This window comes from Papio anubis, chromosome 4, assembly GCF_008728515.1.
Source record: "Papio anubis isolate 15944 chromosome 4, Panubis1.0, whole genome shotgun sequence".
NCBI classification, from domain to species: Eukaryota; Metazoa; Chordata; class Mammalia; order Primates; family Cercopithecidae; genus Papio; species Papio anubis.
In genome coordinates, this window is record NC_044979.1 from 69984881 (window position 1) to 70005744 (window position 20864).

At 35.3% G+C, this 20864-nt stretch overlaps 1 protein-coding gene across 9 annotated transcripts in view; it reads left to right on the forward strand.

Moving 5' to 3' along the window:
- CDK14 (cyclin dependent kinase 14) overlaps positions 1 to 20864 on the forward strand; it is a 581124-nt gene that overhangs the window by 286706 nt on the left and 273554 nt on the right. For all 9 annotated transcript variants that reach the window (XM_017956186.2, XM_021935106.2, XM_031664857.1 and 6 more), the window contains 1 exon segment: positions 16536 to 16659. In XM_017956186.2, coding sequence (XP_017811675.2) covers positions 16536 to 16659 — 124 coding nt within the window.

A 20864-nucleotide genomic window follows, 5' to 3' on the forward strand; every position in this document is an offset into this window, starting at 1 on the left:
ATTCCAAGTCCAGGTTGCACTGTGGTGATAAACAAGGTTTAACACTACAGGACTCGGTGCCTCCTAGGACATGGTGAGAGACTTAATGATGAGTGAAATGTGTAGTCAGTGTAGAAATAATGTCACAGGAATTATATGTGATACTTACAGCCAGCCTGGGTATTTATATCAGCAGGAACTTTTCCTACTTGGAAGTTGTTTAACGTGGTCACAGATAGATGCCTTACTACATTTTTGTTTTTAAAAGAATGTGATGTGATTTACCTCTTCTTATTTTTTAAAATACCTTAAAAGCAGCAAAATGTATTAATCTATGGGGATTCCTTTCCTCATAACTAGTGAAATCTTTGATTTGTTGAGGATTTTCTGAAATGTCCTTGACAGTCTCAGTTCTTGGCATATTTGTGGATACAAGAAACCTCAGTAATAAACTAACAAGTCTTCACTTTATTCCGCAGTAGAGTCTCCTGGCAAGCTTTATATGTATATATGTATACACACACACACATACATACATACATACATACATACATACATATATTCTCACCTCCCAGAATCAGGATGTCTGCATAGTATAATACTGGGAATTTTAGCCAGAGTAATCAGCCAAGAAAAAAAAAATGAAAAAAAATCCAAATTGGAAAAGAAGAAATCCTCTGATCATCTCTCCTTGCAGACAAAGTAATCTTATATATAGAAAAATCTAAAGACTCCACCAAAAAAAGTTACAAAACTGATAAACTAACTCAGTAAAATTGCAGGATAAAAAGTCGACGTATAAAAATTAGTAGTGTTTCTTCCCCAATAATGAACTATATGAAAAAGAGATAAAACAATTTAATTGATAATAGTTACTAGAAATTATGTAGGAATCAGTTTAACCAAGGAAGGTGAAAGACCTGTATAAGAAAACTGCAAAACAGTGATCAAAGAAGTTGAAGAAGCTACAAATGGAAAGACATCCTATGACTATGGATCAGAAAAAATAATATTATTAAAATACCATACTACCAAAAGAAATGTACAGATTCAATACAATTCCTATCAAAATACCAATGACATTCTTCATGGCAGTAGATAAACAATCCTAAAATTTATATGGAACCACAAAAGAACCCAAATAGCCAAAACAATACTGCACAAAAAGAACAAAGCTGGAGACTTCATACTATGTGGCTTCAAAATACACTACAAAGCTGTAGTAACCAAAACAAAATGTTATGGGTATAAAAAAGAGACACATGGACAAAGGGAACAGAAAAATGCTCAGAATAGCGAATCCCCAAATTAATCCGCAAACCTATAGTCAACTGATATTTGACAGAGGTGTCAAGGACATACTTTCGGGAAATAACATTCTCTTCAATAACTGGTGCTGGAAAACCTGGAAATCCATGTGCAGAAGAATGAACCAAGACCTCTATTTTTCACCGTATACAAAAATCAACTTCAGATGGATTAAAGGCTTAAACATAAGACCCAAAACTGTTAAATTCAGGCAAGAAAACATGGGAGAAACACTTCAGGACTTTGGTCTAGGAAAAGATTCTATGGCTAAGACCTCAAAAGCACAGGCAACAAAAATAAAAATAATAGATAAATGGGACTATATTAAACTTATAGGCTTCTGCAAAACAAAGGAAACGAGCAAAGATACAACCTGTTGAATGGGAGAAAATATTTGTAAACTCTTCATCTGACAAGGGACTAATATTTAGATTATACAAGGAATTCAAACAGCTCAACAGCAAAAGAAACAAACTTGTTAAAATGTAGGCAAAGGACCTGAAAAAACCTGTCTCAGAAGAAGACATACAAATGGTGCATAGGTAGTAAGACATGCTCAACGTCACTAATTATCAGAGAAGTAAAAATCAAAACCATAATGAAATTCCATCTTACCCCAATTAGAATGGCTATCATAAAAAAGACAAAACATAACAAATGTTAGTGAAGATGTGGAGAAAAGGGAAGTCATACACTGTTTGTGGGAATATAAATTAGTGCAGTTATTATGGAGAACCTATGGAGGTTTCTTAAAAAACTATAAATTGAACTACCATATGATCCTGCAGTCCTATTAATGGGTGTTTATCCAAAAGAAAGGAAATTTCTGCACCACCATGTTCATTGAAGCACTGTTCACAGTAGCAAATATATAGAATCAATCTAAGTATCCATCAACAAATTGATAAAGAAAATGCAGTACATACATACAATGGAAGGTTTTTCAGCCATAAAAATGAATGACATCCTGTCATTTGCAGCAGTATGGATGGAACTGAAGGTTATTATGCTAAGTGAAATAAGCCCCTCACAGAAAGACAAATAGGATGTATTTATATTCATATATGAGAGCTAAAAAAGTTGATCTTGTGGAGGTAGAAAGTAGAATGATAGTTACCACAGGCTGGGAAGGATTTGGGGGTGGGGGATGAGGAGAGATTGATTAACGAGTACAGACATACTGTTCGATAGAAGAATATGTTCTAGTGTTGACAGCACAGTAGTCTAACAGTAGTTAACAACAATACATTGCATATTTCAAAATAACTAAAAGATTTGAAATGTTCCCAAGACGAAGAAATTATAAATATTTGAGGTCAGGGATATCCTAAATACCCATCATTATACATTGTATGATTGTATAAAAATACCCTGTGCTCCCCCAAATAGGTACAAATATTATGTATCAATAAAAGTTTACTTTAAAAAGTAGCTTTGGGTAGGAAATGCGGGCATTTGCTCAGACTCAAGGATGAGAGGCCAAGGTATCGCCCATGATCTACAGCATCTCCTGACTCTCCCTGTATCCCTGCATCGCTTTACTCCCCAGCCTTGGGGACATGTACACTTGCCAGCAATCCTAGCCTCTTGTTCTTCCACAGCCCTGCAGCCTGCTGGCTTCCATTGCTCCTCACTCTGCCAGCAGGGGAGCGGGTGGTGACCCAGAATAAGGTGGGGGCTGTGTAGGTCAGAGAGAGGCAGGAGAGAGCTTGAGAGACAGGGCTTGGCTTGGAGAGCCTCAGACAGCAAGAGTTGTGCCTCAAGGGAGAAGATATTAAGAGTATTACGGGAAGGATCTGATCTTTCCAAGACAACAAACCTGAAGAATCCAAGAAACTCTCCAGTGAAGACCCCAGTTGACAAATGAGTAACTTGGAAGAAGCCAAGTTGCTTTCACTGATTGGAAAGGGATAGGTAGAGAAGGAAACTTTAAAAAATTATCATTAATAGTCTCAGAGAGAGAAAAGAAGATAATTCATCCATAAAAGAAGAATGTCGTATTATTTTTGAGAAGCAGAATTTAGTCAACACAGTGGAACTCCTGGAAATTAAAAATATAACAAATTAAAAACAACAATAAAATCATGGAAGATAAAATTGAAGAAATTTGCCAGAAAATAAACCAAAAAATACAAAGATGAAAAATGGGAAAGAAAGTATAAAAAAATCAGAGGTCTAATATAGGGGATCCCACATCTGAATAACTGAGGAACAAAGAAAGGAGGGAATCATTAAAGTAATATCTATGAAACCATAATTTTTTCAAATGTATAGGCTTGAGTTTTTAGATTAATGCCTAGAACATTGAAAAAAACTGAAAATAATGTTCATTATTGCAAAATTTCAGAACACTAGGTTCAAAGAAAAATCCATAAAAAAGGAAACAGGTTTACTCCACGGGATCAAGAATTACAATGGCATCAGATTTTCAGCAGTAACACTGAAAGGGGGATGGCAGTGAGACAATAGCTTCAAAATTTGGACACAGAAGTGTTTTAAGCCTAGAATTCTGTGCAAACTGTCAATGAAGTATGAAGGTAAAATTACCATTTTCAGATACACAAGGAGTTGAAAATTTTGTCTGTTACATTCTTTCTCAGGAAGATACTTGAGGATCTACTCCACTGTTACTTAAAAGATGGGAAAAGAATTTGGGGTTGAATTAGTAGTGACCACAAAGAAAACTAAACAAAGGGAAACAAACTGACAAACAAAAGAACTGGATTATTACTAACACCAAGAAAAACAAATTTTTATGCAGAGGAAGGAAAGATATTCATAGTAAACTTTATAGCTCAGCTGTAAATAACATTTACATGGTCATAATAATTTAAACATTGAATGTTGATATAATTTAAAACAAAACAAAACAAAAAATACCTCTTTAAGTGATAATGCTGTAGCCAAGCGCAGTCCAGGACCAGCGTCCTGGATCAATGGTTCATTCCAGCCCCCGACATTTCATAGAAAATAAACATCAGGATCACTGAGATGATGGAGTGTGTTAAAGGGCTTTTTAACTCTTTGTCCAATGTTCTTTTCCCTGAGCTACATGATTAATACATTAAATTACTGTAATTAGCTTGATTATTTGTGACTTTAGAAACACTAAGTCACATAGGTTCATCATCATTTTCATATTGAAGATAATGGTGATACTTTCTCCAAGGGTATGGAAAGTTAAAAAATAGATGTAGCTTGTTAAAGCCTTGTGTTTTGGCATCTGAATTGCAGTGCATGGAAGCAGACAACCCTTATTACGATGTTTGTTTCTATGAGAGGCCACTCATCTAATTATGCATTGGGATTTCCTCACTGTTTGCTTGGAGACAAGGTTCTCCTCCAGAGTTGCTTTAGGATCTGAACTGCGGGTGAAATTATTCTCAAAAAATTCTGACTATGACATAGTGACAGATGTCTCATGAGTATTTCTGTTTGGTATATAAACATATTTTTTCATGTGGTGATATTTATTGTCACTTAAATCTATGAATATAAAAATGAAGAACATAAATATAATATTTACTAAGTTAACAGCTGTTCATAATGCTGTGCTAGATATTAATTTTTTTTAAAAGTTGATCTTCCCATCATCTTAGATTGTTAGAGAAAAAAAACAAAAACCCTCAGCTGAACTAAAATAAGACATTGAAATAGTTCTTTATAAATTTATGGAGATAGGAAAACCAGGAGAGATAAGCTATTATCTTTAAAAGAGCATGTCATTTCAGTAACACAGAAGCTCTATGTTTGCTAAACACTTCACAGATTATTAAATGTTCAGAATGTGATAAATACTTGATTTTTATTATGGTGAACAACAGGAAAACAAAGTGATCAAATCATGTTGCTTCTGAAGTTAGCAATTTCAACTTTTAGTTTCATCATTCTTCAGCATGACAGTATATATAACATTTTAAACATTTATCTAGGATTCTAAAAATATACATATTTTTCTTTGTTTATATTTTATATGTAATTGTATATTGTAAAAATGTGGATATTCTGCACAATTGTGGAGATTGTTCCTTAGTGAGACTTGGGTAGAATTTCAGGCATTACGATGGTAATGTATCCTGGAAGAATGAAGGGGAGAAAAAAGAACAACTGGAAATACACATAGCTCCTGATTTCATAGTAAAGCAAGATAAGATAATTTTGTACTAATTCCCAGCAAAACGTTCGTGAAAGTTTTATTTTTCTTGATGTGTATTTCTTGTAAGCACTGGAATAGACTCATTTTAAAAAGCCAGTGTTAACTAAATTTCTAGACTCACTTTGCTACTTTAATTGCCTATAAAAGTTGTCTGTTATCAATATGGCATTATGAAATAAATATTCACTAATAATCAATGGTTTATTTCAAAGCATAGTATCAATTTTTGACAAATGGGTAATTTTAGCAATTAATTAGTGGACGATTTAAAACCTGGATCAAAAGCCTGAGGACATTAGCCTTGTTATAAATACTTATGATGATTAAAGGCATTGCTACCAGTTTGTAGATGGTGATAACTGGTATGTGGGAAACTGGTTAGAGTATTTTTGGAAAGGTAGTTAAATTCCCCACCCCCTTTAAAGACCATTCACTATGAGTTATATTGGGTTTGAGCTATCATAGTTGAATATAGAACTTGTATTAATTCTTGATTTTATAATTCTCAGTGGTTTGCAGATTGACCATTGCATTTTCACAAATGACTATAATGGTCTAAATTTCATCCTTTATTCAGTTTTTCATTTGTTCTTTAAAAATTGATAAGCATGAGAGACTGAAAATTAAGATTCATGAAAAAAAGATTAATTGATGCTTTCTCCAGCTGATACCCAGAAATGTAGATGTTTGAATCTTATTACCATGATGAGATTGAATCTTCCTGTGTTTTTATGTATTGTACTTCCATTTCTGTTATCATAATGACTTTTCTAGAAGATTCCCTGCAAAAATACATTTGCCCCTTTTTTAATGAACAATTGAAAATGACCAAAGTAATTTTGAACTTCCTGACTTATTCTCTGAAGTATCTGAAATCCTATTGGCATAAAGCTGATTCTTATTTTTCATTTCAATAGATATATTAATGAAAAGGATAGGAGGTTTATTATGGTTGAAAACTTGCTATTTTTCTTTAATAGACCAGAGAATAAGCAGGTGTATAAAAGACAGAATAATGCTATGCCAAATTAAGATTGTCTTATACAGATGGCACTGAGAATTGATTTCTAAATGAGACTTTCTAATGTTCAGATAGAAAACCAAGTGACACCTGATTTTCTCAGTATTCTTCATTAGATCTTCTCATTTAGCTCCTAATAATTTCCCACTACACATGACTGTGAATATTATAGAGCCTTTCCTCATTCTGTATTTTAAGAAATATGATTATTTCATGAGGCCATTAAAGAATGTTTTAAAAATTTGACACTAAGTCTCCGTGTCCAGGCCTTTTTTTTTTTTTTTTTTGGATGTTTCATCTTATTTTTATAATAATAAAATAATCTTCCATATCTAGAAAGTGAAGGACTAACAATAAAAGAAAATGAAATTCCACATGTCAGCTCATATTGTTTTGGACATTCAGAGGGGATCTGAGTAGTGAATTTTCTGGTTAAGATGTGGGGCGTACATTTAGTTGTTTCGAACATGTCTTTTGCATCCTCGGGATCATCTGCTGATTTGCTTGTAACAATTTGGATACAGCAAAGGAATTAAGACCAGCTAATTAAATAGTACACTGTTTCCTAGAGATCCTTTAAAAACCAGATTGAAAAGAAATCACCCCCAAAAATGATGAAATGCAGACAATGATTGGAAGTGTTACATGATTCTTTAATTGTTAGTTACCCAACTTGGGTGTTCCCATTAATAACAGGGGAAACATCCTCCTGGGCTTTACACTCATCGCCTTGCCTCTCTCCAGTTTAAGATGGATCTACACACGATCTGTTTGTTTTCATGTTTTCCAGGACAGACATGAGACCCTGAAGGGAAATAAGCTCGAGTAGTACAGTATACACATATTGTCTTGGAGAGGCACAGCATTCATGTGTCCAGCCAGTACAGTTCATAGGTATTTTCTCATTCCTGTATAAATTTCTGTTACTTCAGACCCCTCTGAGAGGATGGAGAAAGAGGTTTGTTGATCATACGTATCTAAATTCACAAGTTGTTAAATGTTACGTCCCATTTGAAATTAGTTTTTCTTTGATATAGCTTGTTTTTGTGATTTACTCCAAGGCCTTTAAACTCAAGATCTATCACCTTTGTCAATTTTTCAATCCACATCTCTCTCTTTTTAGTTATACTAGCCTTCTCAGTTGATATTAATTTATTTTGATTTAGTATCTAAGATGTTACTTTAGTCCGAAAAACCATTTAAACTCTGAATATTGATTTGTTTTCATTGTGTATAAAAAAGAATGGCCCTGTAGTTGGGAGAGAGTAGCATACGTTCCCAAATGAAGTTGAGTAGGAAGAACTACTGACTCTCCATTTCCCAATTTGGATTTTGTGCTATTTCTCTATAGTTCAGAAAAGCGCTTATTAGTCAGGTCAGTCCTATAATTCTGACAGACAGAAACTTGACAGTGACAGAATAAGATTATGTTATTTGAATTTCTTAGAACAGTTCTTTCAGTTTTTCTCTTGGAAAATTACGTTAGATAGCTATTAAATCCAACAGCTTGTCTTTAACAGTTTCTGCTCAGCTAGGGAATATTTCTAATACTAATTTTAGGCAGATGCCCACCTTTATTAAAGGGAAGACCCAGCCCCCGCTCCCCTTCCGTCCGCATGCTTCACGGTATATACAAAGTCCAATAACTTGGAAACCTGCTTACTGTACTAGACCTTCTTTTACAGAACTTGACAAAACCAAGATCAGTCACACTAGCCTCACTTGACTCATTATAAGTCTCCCAGCTCTAGATCCCATGTCTTTAAACTGCCTGCTCATTATGGGCACCTCCATACCGGAAACACCACCTTGCTCGGTACCCGCCATTGCCTTGAAGTAGAGAGTGTGCAATGGAAGGCCAACTTACTTGGTAAGCTAAGCAGTTATTTCCCCGGAAGCTTGCCCATGAACCTGAAATTCTCATTTTTTGAGTTATATCTCTCCAGAAAGTTCTCATCTTTAGGAAAAGCATATTAATGTTCAAAGATCTTAAAGAATGTAAATTAAATTGTTACATTATCTGGAAATGACAAAACATGTTACTTATGTCAGAGCCTTAGAGAGTGTAACTAAAAAAGCATAAAGAAGAATGGAAGAACTCAAACAGGGCAGAGAAGTGGCAAGACAGACTCCTTTTGCTACTCAGATTTTCCAAGAAATGGATCTGTAAAATATATATTGCAAAAAAATACACATGAAAGGCCTGATGCCTTAGCATGAATGCTTGTGTCTTATACCAGTCCAGTAGCACACTTAACGCTGTCAAGTATGTCCAAAGTGACACATAAATTATACTTAATGTTGAATAGCTAGGGTTTTATTTCTGTCTTTTTTTAATATCTCTGTATAATCCTCTAAGTATTCTCTAAAAATTCGGGAAGGGGAACATCACACACCGGGGCCTATCACAGGGAGGGGGGAGGGGGGAGAGATTGCATTGGGAGTTATACCTGATGTAAATGACGAGTTGATGGGTGCTGACGAGTTGATGGGTGCAGCACGCCTACATGGCACAGGTATACATATGTAACAAACCTGCACGTTATCCACATGTACCCTAGAACTTAACGTATAATAAAAATAAATAAATAAATAAATAAATAAATTCAATACTTTGAATTGCAATGATGCTTTGTAAAATTATTTGGTTGTACATTGCATTACAAATTAGGATTTAATATTTGCATTAGCTGTTTTGAAACTTAACTAAATGGAATGAATCATGATGAATCATTTTGTGGCTTTTAAAACTGAAGACCTAGTATTGCAGTTAAACCGTTATCTGATGCATATTACAAAATATTTTGACATTGACTGCATATTATTGGGATTTTAACTAATTATTTTTAACTTCTAGAAAGTTGGATATATGGATAGTTTAAGGTTTGTGCATTAAAAACCTATGGGTTTTTAAATGATACAGTGTTAAATATGGAACATAGTATTTGAAGTATTTATTATTCATATATAACTTTCATTTATCTACCAATATCATATTTTGTAGCTTTAGATTCACATAGTATATAGCTGTTTTAATTAAATAGTATGCACACCTTTTTGGATAGCAGCCTTCTTAATTATAGTGTCAGAGTAAGACAAAAATGGGTTCAAGTATCAGCACTGTCTCTTACTTACTATGTGTTCCTTTGACCAATTCACTTAATTCCTCTTTTTTTTTTTTAAACATTTAAGTTCAGGGGTACATGTGCAGGATGTGCGGGTTCGTTACCTAGGTAAAGGCATGTCATGGGGGTTGGTTGTACAGATTATTTTATCACCCAGGTATTAAGCCTTGTATCCATTGGTTATTTTTCCTGATCCTCTCCCTTCCCCCACCCTCCACCCTCTGATAGGCCGCAATGTGTGTTGTTCCCCTCTATGTGCCCATGTGTTCTCATCATTTACCTCCCAAGTATAAGTGAGAATATGTGGTATTTAGTTTTTTCTTGTTATGTTACTTTGCTAAGGCAATTCACTTAATTTATCTGTGACTTTATTTCTTTTTCTGTGAAGTAGGGATAGTAGTATCTACCTGGTAGAGGTGTTGTAAGGGTTAAATTATCGGATGTATATAATACACTTAGCAAAATATCTATCATAGTAAGCACTCAATAAATGGTAGTGATTCAACTCCGGTTGTTTATCTTATAAAATCCCTTCCATTTCTGTTATTCATAAAATAATGGAATGATGTAATTTAACAATGTGAAATGGTTAACAAAGATATCTAAGGCTCAAATCAACCATGTTTAAGATGAGAAACCTGAGTTACAGAGATGACAAAAGAGTAGCATAATTATCTTAGTAAGACGTTACTGCTGTGTTGTAAATGGTAGGGCCCATTGCTAATGACTCCCATTAGTAGATTTCTTAGTCTCCTGTAAGCCCTGAGAGACCCTGCACATTCCTTAAAAGAAGTTGACACATGCCCTGAAAAATCTACAAGATATTCACTGTGCTTCATCTCAGATTAAAGTGAATTGCATATATTTAATAATCTATGTATTTCTAACCATTCACGGAGCCTGACACCTCTAGACACTGAGAAAAAGAGCATCTGACCTCACCTATTTAGACTTTGGTGAGAGGGATTGGTTATAATGCTTCTTTCTTACTGCAAGTGTCAGTAGTTCTGAGCAATAAACATAACATTGAATCCAATAGTGTGTGCTTTATATAAACTTACTTTAAAAATTGTGATAAAATACCATTTATTTATTTATTTATTTATTTATTTATTTATTTATTTATTTTACCTACTTAAATTGTGAAGAGTTTCAGAAGGAAATAGAGGAAGTGTTAAGAGATACTCCCAAGAAGTAAATGCAGTGGCGCTGAGAATATGCTGTTTCCTGCTGGGGATGTCAAGACAACTGGCTAAAGATAGATCTGCTGCTAGTGAAAGTGTCCCTGTTCATCATTTCATTACTGTTTAAGACATTTTCTCATTGGATTTTTATTACAGAAAATGAACATATTCAAACTGGAATATAAATCTTCAGTGATCCTACTGATGGATTTGGGATGAGTCTCCTATATAAAGGAATAGAATATCCTGAGATGGCAAAATATTCTTAGGAAGATCTTATGGCTACTATAATAGAAAGATAAAGAGTTTCAGATACGTTAATTTATCTAGTTCAGAACATGAAACTGTCTTCTCTCATGTTATCTGTTTCTAAGATTTTGAACGGCAAAAACAAATTCAAGAATCATGTGCTCATTATATTGTATGCTAATTGAGGCTTTTACAAACTTCAGTTCACTTAATAATAAAAGCACTTTGACTGTATCGGGTGTATAACTATTCATCCATGCATTTATTCAGCATCAACCTTATTTAAGTTAATGAGGTGTGGTGGAAAGTTCACAAGAGCTGTGTGATGGTTGGATGACTATGTTTCTTATGTCTTTAGAGCTTTAGTTTTCTCATTTGTTTAAACAAAGGGAAAAATACAGGATGGTAGATGGAAAGGATTAACTAATTTGTTGGGGGGTTTTTGTTTTGTTTTGTTTTTTGTTTGTTTGTTTTTGAGGCAGAGTCTCACTCGGTCGCTCAGACTGGAATGCAGTGGTGTAATCTCAGTTCACTGCAGTCTCTGCCTCTTGGGCTCAAGCAGTCTTCCCACCTCAGCCTCCCAAGTAGCTAGGACTACAGGCACACGCCACCATGCCTGGCTAATTTTTTGTATTTTTTTTAGCAGAGACATAGTTTTGCCATGTTGTCTAGGCTGGTCTCAAACTCTTGGACTCAAGTGATCCATCTACCTCTGCCTCCCAAAGTGTTGGGATTACAGTTGTGAGCCACCACCCCGGGCCTGATTAAGTTATTTGTATAACATTACTTAAAATAACCTTTAAATAAGAATAAACTTTCAGTAAGTATTAGTCACCCTTCTTTTCTTTTTAGTGCCTGAGATTCCGTTGGTGTTTACCAGGTTTTATTAGCAAAGCTGATTTGTATGCTTTAGGAAAAGAGTGTGTGTGGCCCGCTCCTTGGTGGCCCTTCTTGTTCTCACAGGGTCTCCTGGTTTTTCACAGGAGATCAAGTATAGCTTGCTGTGTGTTTTATACAACAACCACGTGAAGTGATTTTCTCAAAAATTTAAATTAGAAGGGGACTTGCCTATTTGTCTAGAAGAAGAACTCTCTAAGGCTTGAGTTTTAAAGACGTTCCAAGAGTAGTCCATGGGGCATTCCATTGAACTTAGTAGGTCAGCTGCTTTCTTAGAGCCTTCTCACCCCTATCTGCCAGTGTATATTTTGTTAAGGATGTTAAAATGTTTTTTGTAAATGTAGGGATCAAGGGAAAACTACCCCTTCACCCTCTAAAGGTTCACAGAAAAATTAACTCGCAAAATGCACATTGATTTGAGAAAAGGCACAAACTTATTTTAATGTGCATAGCACAAGGTCATCATAGAAGAATAATTACCCAGTAACCCAATGTGAATAGATGTTTATATATTCTTATTAGGAGAAAGGGAGATGGGGAGGTGTGGATGCTTTTAGGGGTATGGTAAGTGATTTTTAAGGGAATTCAATGGGATTGAAAACTATACAAGAATACATGTCTGTTGGGCCTGCAGAGCAGACAGTGGTTTGTGACAAAACTCTATCCAGGTGTGTTGACAGACTTCAGTCTTTCTTCCTAGGATAAGAGTTCAGTTAATGGAAACTCAGGAAAGGGGTCAGAGGTAATTGTTTTCTTCTTTGGCAGGTCCAGATTTTAGGCAGTTAAGGGGACTTCAGAGAACAACTTCATCCTGTGCTTTGGGAGAGACAGAGAATTGAGAGACAGGGGCAGAGATGTGAAGTGGGGCAGAAGGTCAAGGAGACCTTCGGACTTCTTCAGTTCAGCATGTCAAAGTGCCATTCTGAGGGTATCAGTTTCTTTGAGCTCCACCGTAAAAGTTTTCTAATGGTTTTCAGAAAGTTGATGGTCCCCTTGCCACAGTTAATTTTATGAGGTCGAGTTGGTAGGTTTACAGCTTCATATATTGTCTTTCTCGGAATTTATATTACACCTGCTTGCTTGGTCTTCTCAGTGTTTTCCCTCAGAATGTTAAGGGGTTTGTCATAACATTTTAACTTCTGCGTCTACTGAATGCTCAACTCAGTTTCCTTTTGAAATTTTACACGTAATGAATTCTGTTTTCAGAGTGGCAAGTTTCTTGTGATTCGTTCCCTTCTCCCAGGCTATTCTTCTTGTAACAAGTGAATCAATTCTACTGCTTTTTTTTTTTTTTTTTTTATTTTTAATTGTAGTTAGATCCACCATCTTCTGTGCTTTCAATATGCTCAGTTTGCGTTGCTGTTAAAATACAGATCTCTAAGTCACAATGATCTGTTTGTGTGTCTGTCATACCAAGTTAGCTGTGAGTTCCTCGAGTCCAGGGACCACATCTTATATCTTATTCCTCTTGGCATCCCTCTTGCATAACAGCACCTAGCACATATGGTTGGCACTTAATAAACCCTAAGTGAATTTATGCTGTGGAGATCTGTTCTGACATTTGTTTGGGGCTGTATTTGTCATGTTTGGGGCTTCATTTGTCATGTATACACTTGGAATTTGAGTGTATAGTGGCATTTTTTCTCTGGTACTGCTTTTTAAATCTCCTTTAATATGGCATCCTATTTGAATAGCTTCTAGATTAGCATGAGGATTATATATTTTCACTAATTACTAAAGGTATTAAGGAAGAGTTCTTTGGAACTGCTTGATTTACCTACGTCTGCCCCTAGCTTCTAGAGAATTCCATTCCAAGGTGCCTGTTATTTGTTTTTATATGCTGCCATCCAGATGTCTCTAAATTCAGGTCAGTACTCACATTACTGGTTTCAATACCTATTACCCGAGTTATAAAGATAGTTAAAGCAGACAGCCTATGGGTGCTAGGATAAGTATCATACTGTGATAGACATATGCAGACAGGGCAGAGACTGCCCTGGGAGCACGGAGAAGGAGCACCTCACACAGACCTGTAGGGGTACAAGGGCTTGCAGGGGTGGTCAGGGAAACTCTAGGGAGGAGCAGTTCCTGAGGAGAGACCTAAGGAATGCATGGAAAATAGTAGGCAAAGGGAAGAGAAGGCCTTTCCGGCCGAGGAGAGGCGAGGATAATAGCTCACGCCTGTAATCCCAGCACTTTGGGAGGCCGAGGAGGGCAGATCACGAGGTCAGGAGATCAAGACCATCCTGGCTAAAGTGGTGAAACCCCGTCTCTACTAAAAATACAAAAAATTAGCTGGGTGTGGTGCCGGGTGCCTGTAGTCCTGGCTGAGCCAGGAGAATGGCGTGAACCTGGGAGGTGGAGGTTGCAGTGAGCCGAGATGGCACCACTGCACTCCAGCCTGGGTGACAGAGTGAGACTCCATCTCAAAAAAAAAAAAAAAAAAAATACAAGGTTGGAGAACAGCGTGCTGAGTGTTGAGGTGGACAAGGTTTGTTGGAGCTGGGGAATATAGGTAACAATGCCTGAGCCCGCACCCACCCAAAAATAATGCCTGAGCCCCTCAGTTGGAATCAGTGTTCAGCTCAGTGGCCTTGGAGGCCATGTTATTAGATGCCCAGATTTTATTCTGTTTATTGGAGGAAGCAGTTCTCTAGCAATCCTTTGCCTGCTGATGTTGATTTCTGGCCAAGATGATGAGTGAGATGGTGAGATGGTTAAGAGCATAGAATTTGGAATCAGACTCTGGGTTTGAGTCCTAGCTCTGCCACTTAATTGCTGTGTGATCTTGAGAAACTACTCTCAGTTTCCTCATTACTAATATGGAGGTTAATAGTAGTACCTACTTCATTAAAATTAAATGAAGTAATAGTCTATAAACTGTATAGAATAGCAGTTGGCACGTAGTGTTATGTATTCATTAAATTAAAATACATTGCCATGGTTAAACAGTTGCATTCTGATAAGACTCTGCTAGGTCCCAAAGATCAGGTAGCATTTTGCAGAATGGCTGTTTCCATTCAAAATCAACTTATTTTTAAAATTAAGTTTGTTATGTGGTTTGCCTTCGTGTTTTTGTTTCGGGTTTTTAAAGGACTTTGATAACACAAAGTAGCTTTATTTTTCCCTCTTTCCTTCTAAACTAAAGGAGTATGAATTTTCTTAGAAGTTGTAAGCTTTAAGCTTCAGGACGCAGGGAGTATCGGAAGTGAAGAATGAGGCTGGCAGCTGCTAGTGATGGTGTGAACTCCAGTCTTTCTGTTTGTTGTACAGGAAGGGTTGAGAGGACAAATCCAGAGAGATATTTGCATCCTGGGATTCTTGAGCTAGTCTTTTAATCTTGACCAACACAGAACAGACTTCTGTTTTCTGCTGCTTAGACTCTGGAAATAATCATCTCAATTTACTGCCCCATACATACTGTCACATACAAAGATTTTGAGATAAGTTAGCTTTACTGTTATTTCAAGGTATCCCCTGTAATGAAATTCACTTGGCTTTCAAAGCCCCTGCTTAGTCAGAACATTGCAGAAATGCCATCTTCCAGGGCCCTCAGGAAGTTGCCAATCTTTTCTATTCAAATATTTCAGAATCTTTCTATCATTCATCTTTTACAATTCATTTAAAATTGCCCTGAAACTGCCTGTGGTTACTAACTGGTTATATAGACTAGAATATTGGTGGTACTGAAACGTAAGAACATTTGTTTTTGTTTTAGGAGATGGATTAAAAAATGTCTATTAGGATTATTTTGGCAAGTAAATTGTTTAAAAATATTCTCTTTTTTCAGAAGAAGAATATTGGGAAGCCTAGTGAATCACACTTTTTTGCTATCGAAATAGAAACATTTGGTATGACCCAATATGAAACTTCACAGACAAGGCTATTAATCACTTCTGAAATTATTTCTTGCAAAAGTATCACTCTCGAGTTCTTGACTTTCCTGTTTTCTGTGTTTCCTTTCCCTTTAGGATGGGTTTGCTCTGAAATTAGTGAAAGTGGTACATGCCTGTCTTTAAGCAGCAGCCTAATCTCTATGACCATATGTGCAAAAGCAGTATAATTATAATGCAGTATTAATTAGATAATATGACTGGTTTTGTTTTAATTATTTCAAATCATCTTATCTTTCCCTTCCTTAAAGCATGTTAATGGGTGAATTTATGGGTACCATGTTCATGTTATTTCTATGGGATTAAATATGTGCATATTGATATAAACTTGGTAAACAGTTCTTTTTTAAATTTCTATAATATTTTGAATAAATTTCCTTTCCTTTCAAATATCATTTTAGTCCTGAAGACTAAATCAGTTTTAAAAAAATCGATTATTTACATTTTGCTTAAAGAACAGTAGTTGGAGTATAGATCTCTCTGGCTGAGGAAGTATCACTCTGGGGTTGGTATAATAGGTTGTTAGAAATTCCTAGATTTACTTCTAAATGAATTAGGAATTTACATTCTAAAATCTCACATTCTGTTGAAATAATTTGGTAGAAAATTTGGTGATGGTTATCCATTTTCACTAAATATTAATACAAGTACTTAGGAGACTGTATGTAGAAACTGGCGTTTATCTGTGTTTTGATTTTAACCTTTGTCTCCTTATTTTTTCAGTTGTTTTTATTTCAGTTGCTGCGAGGGCTGTCTTACATCCACCAGCGTTATATTTTGCACAGAGACCTGAAACCACAGAACCTTCTGATCAGTGACACGGGGGAGTTAAAGCTGGCAGATTTCGGTAGGAAAGCAGTTAATTACCAGTCTATTTTGTCACACTGTGAGAATGCCAGGCAGATGGTGGCACTGCATTTGTTTAGGTGCACTTCTTCTGTCATCGTAGATCATGGTAATTTTTTTTCTCTGGAATGAAGAATTTTTTTCTCTTTTTATGATAGCATAAAATATAATGCTTTGTGGAGTTTTATAAAATTCAGACTGCTTGTTAGAGTCTTTAATAATAAATGTAAATCAGATCTTGTTAATACATATTTCCAAAGGAAAAGTCAGTAAAATTTTTAACATAAAATATATGCTCCTTGAGTGAAAATTTATTTTTTGAAACTTTTATTATGAAAATGTCAAATATACTCAAAAGTAGAAAAAAATAATATAATGAACTTCAGTTACTCACCACCCAGCTTCAACAATTACTAATATTTTACCAAACTTGGAGAAACCTAAATTTAAACATCTGGACCTTTTCAGAGGATTGCAGGATATATACAATAATGTACGTTGCCCTGAGGCTTTAGTAACTAGAAATCTAGATGTAGTGTTAACCTTCCCAGAATTGACTGTTGTTTCAAGTATTTTCAATATTAATGCAAAAATAGACACTTATTACTATTTAAAAGTTGAGGTTCTGGAGTGAGCATTATAAGTCATTCCTTCCTTAGAAGTGTTGAGATTGTCTTCCTCCAGCGTAGAAGCTTTCCTCCAAACACCGTGTTTGAGCATCCAAAGGGAAGCAAAACCATTGCATGCTCCTTGCTAGCTCCCCTTCCCTTGATCAAGTCTGACGTTTCTGCGTTGCCCAGGCTCTCTGTCACACTAGAGATTGTGTTGAGTTGATTCTGAGCACCGCGGGATACCTGATGGAAGCATAACATGTTGACATTGCATTGCCTCAATTATTTTTGAATACATATTCTGATTAGAAATTTGTTCCATTAAGAATGGAATGAAAATATTACCCTTGGGACATAAAGATGCCTGAGGTTGAGATGGGCTTTTGCTGGAATATGATTATCTTTTCCCTCTCCACCCCCCCATTAAATAAAAGAAAAGGCAGGAAATATTTGTTTCTTATTTCAAGATTAGCAGACTGTTGAATACCTTTGGAATGAATCTACTTTGTTGGGTTTTATGAATTCTTTTATTCAAAAAATGAAATAAAACAAAAGTTAGTATGACTAGTTGAGTAGTGATATATTATAAAACTTTGTCATTTTCTACTTTGATAAAAATGAAGAAATTCTGTGCACATTAGTGTATATCATTTATTGCCAGATTTTAGCATTAGAATTACACTAGGCGGCTGGGTATAAAATCTTTTTATAATAGGGTAGACAATAATGGGAGAGTAGTGGATGGAGTAGAGAAGGTTTGCAGTTTCTCAAATTCCATATTATTGGCTTACTGTGAATATATTTTGTAGTTGGTCGGTGTCAGGAAATGAAAAAGTATTTATAATGATTTTCTTATTGTATGTTAATATACTGTAAGGTATATGTTGAAATACATTATTGTATTGAGCATTTGATTGTATGAACACGCATTTGTTGTATATTTATAAGATACATTTTTATACATTTTGTCTGTATAACCAAGGATACAATAGGATTGTATGTTTGCGCTTACTAGGGACTCTTTTTAAATTTTATGCTGGTGTTTTCATTGTAGTAGGTAAATTTATCTTAAAAGATTCTTATGGATCTTTATTTTAAAACTGACGTTTTAAAATATCAGATTCAAAAACAAATTGAAATATATTTTTTTAAATGTAGATGATTTTTTTAAGAAAATTAGAAAAACTACAAAGTATAAACAACTCAGAGATGACAAATGTTAACATTTTTATTGTTTATTTTCCCAGTAGCTTTCTCCTGTTCCTTTCTCTCTTTTCTTGCTTCACTTGCATAACACATAGCCTCAAAAATAGAAATATACTATTTTGTAAGCATTTTTCAAATAGTATGTCATGAATATTTTCTTATGTTATTAAGATTGACAAAATCATTTGTAACAGTTTAGATTTTTTCCATTAATGGCCAAACATAGTCTCTATTCAGTCCCTTATTAATGAGCATTTTAGCTCTTTCTAATTTTTTACTATTATCCTCAGTCCTGTATTGAACATCCTTGTAGAGATAACTATTGATTCAGCAATTGCAATGTTGAGTGTTTTAAAGCATTTGATTCTTATGACCAGACGGCTGTGCAGAAGGATCGTGCCCATGCACCTCTCCTCAGAGGCATGGACTGAATCGTCCAGCTTGGAACATGCACTTGGCTTGCATCCTGTGCACAGAGTGTAGTAAGCAAGATTCATGCACCAACTGACAAGTTCCCCCAATTAATTGTGCGATTTTTTTGTCTTTTAATTTAAGACATGCAATTAACTGTGATTTACTGTGTTTGGGCATGTTTGTGTGTCTGAGATGAAGGAAACACACTGGAAACTGTAGAGAAGTTAGGCAGTCAGAATAGGATGGTTCCAGGCAGCAAACCAATTAAAAATGCAGGGTCTTAATTCAGTGTTTGATATGTGAGGAGCTTTAAAAATGGTTTCTTTGTCTTACCTTTTTTCCTTATGTGAACAAAACCATAAAATTTTGACTAAAAGAGACAAATACAATGCATGATTGTAGTTCTCATATTGTACATGATACTACTTTTATTAGAAAAATATATGAGGTGAAAAGACTAAAATTTATTGAGTTTATTCTATGTGCTAGACACTTAGAAATTCTTGCTTCATTGTCTCTTCAAGCTAGGAATGTATACTAACCTATATTTGTGAGAGAGAGGAGATTCAGAGAGGGTTAGAATCTTGCCCAGGCTTGGACATACAGGTTGCTAGTTGCAAACCTGGAATTCAGATGCTTGATTCATATCCTTCAATCTCAGGTGGCCAGGGCCTTTGTATTTATACATATAGATATTTTCTCTTACAGGGCTGCCTAAGCTAGAAAATTATTGATCATTTTTGTATGCTGTTTTCTATATATAACAAAGATGACACCCATGCTATGTAAATAGATTACACTAGTACAAAAATATGCATCACATAAAGAACACTTTGTCATTTGACTAATTCAGTAGTAATGAATGAGTTCAACCTTAATAGACTTTACCTGCTGGATGAGGTAAACCAGATGATAGTGAATTTGGAGACCATTCAGCTTTAAACAGTATACAGCTCTGAATTCCAGGTGGTCAAAATGCTGTAACTATTCTTTTTTCTTGTAAGCAAAGTCATATTTAAACCCTTACCCTGAGCCTTATTTTCTATATGCATTTTGAATAAGCAAATTACACATGATTTAGAAACACTATGGCTTTCCTAATGCAGAGGTTTGCTCTGCCTGGGTATAATAAAATGATAAATTATATGGAGGCATTCAGACTCATTTCCTAAAAGATGGTTCATCTTTACATAATTTACCAGAAAAATATTTCAAATCCCTTGTATAGCCTGTGTCTTTACCACCTTGTTGCTCCTTGTATACCGTGGTGCAGCCAAACCCCAAACTTGTTTCCACTAGAGGCTTTCAGTGTGCCTTTCCTTTTGCTCAGGATGCTCGTGCTTCTGCTTCTCATGCGGCTGCCTTTTTCTCACCATAGAGGTTATAGTTCATGTCACCTCTTCAAAGGGGCCCCCTTTCCGAAAATAAAATCTTTCCCATTCTTATTGTCTAGTCTAATTTCTTCAATAACACTTCTCAAGCTCTGAAATTATTTTGTGCATTTGTTTATCTATTTAGATTTTGCTTACACTGCTTAACTGGAAGTTCCATGAAGGCAGGAACTTGACCTGTTTTGCTCACTGTTGTTTGCACTATCTCTAGAATCATGCTCAGCACATGGATGTTCAGTAAATATTGATTGAATGAATAAAAAATATACATGACTAAGTTGAGTATTAGTCTAAAGACCAAGACCCACCTGAATTTACTAAGTTCTGTCTGATTAGTTTTGGCAAACTAGTAGTTTATAAAATAATTTTCTTTTCCTCAGTGCTGTCCTGGCCATGCATGATGAAGAGTGTAGATGGAATTAGATGGCCTTAGATAGTGTTAAAGCCTCAGGATTGCTCTGAGGCTCTTACACATAGACCCTACACACTCACTTGGTATTTACTATGTAATCTTAGTCTGCCAAAATAAACACCACTAAGTGAATGTAAACATATATAAGATGCATAGGATTTGAAGTTTCTAC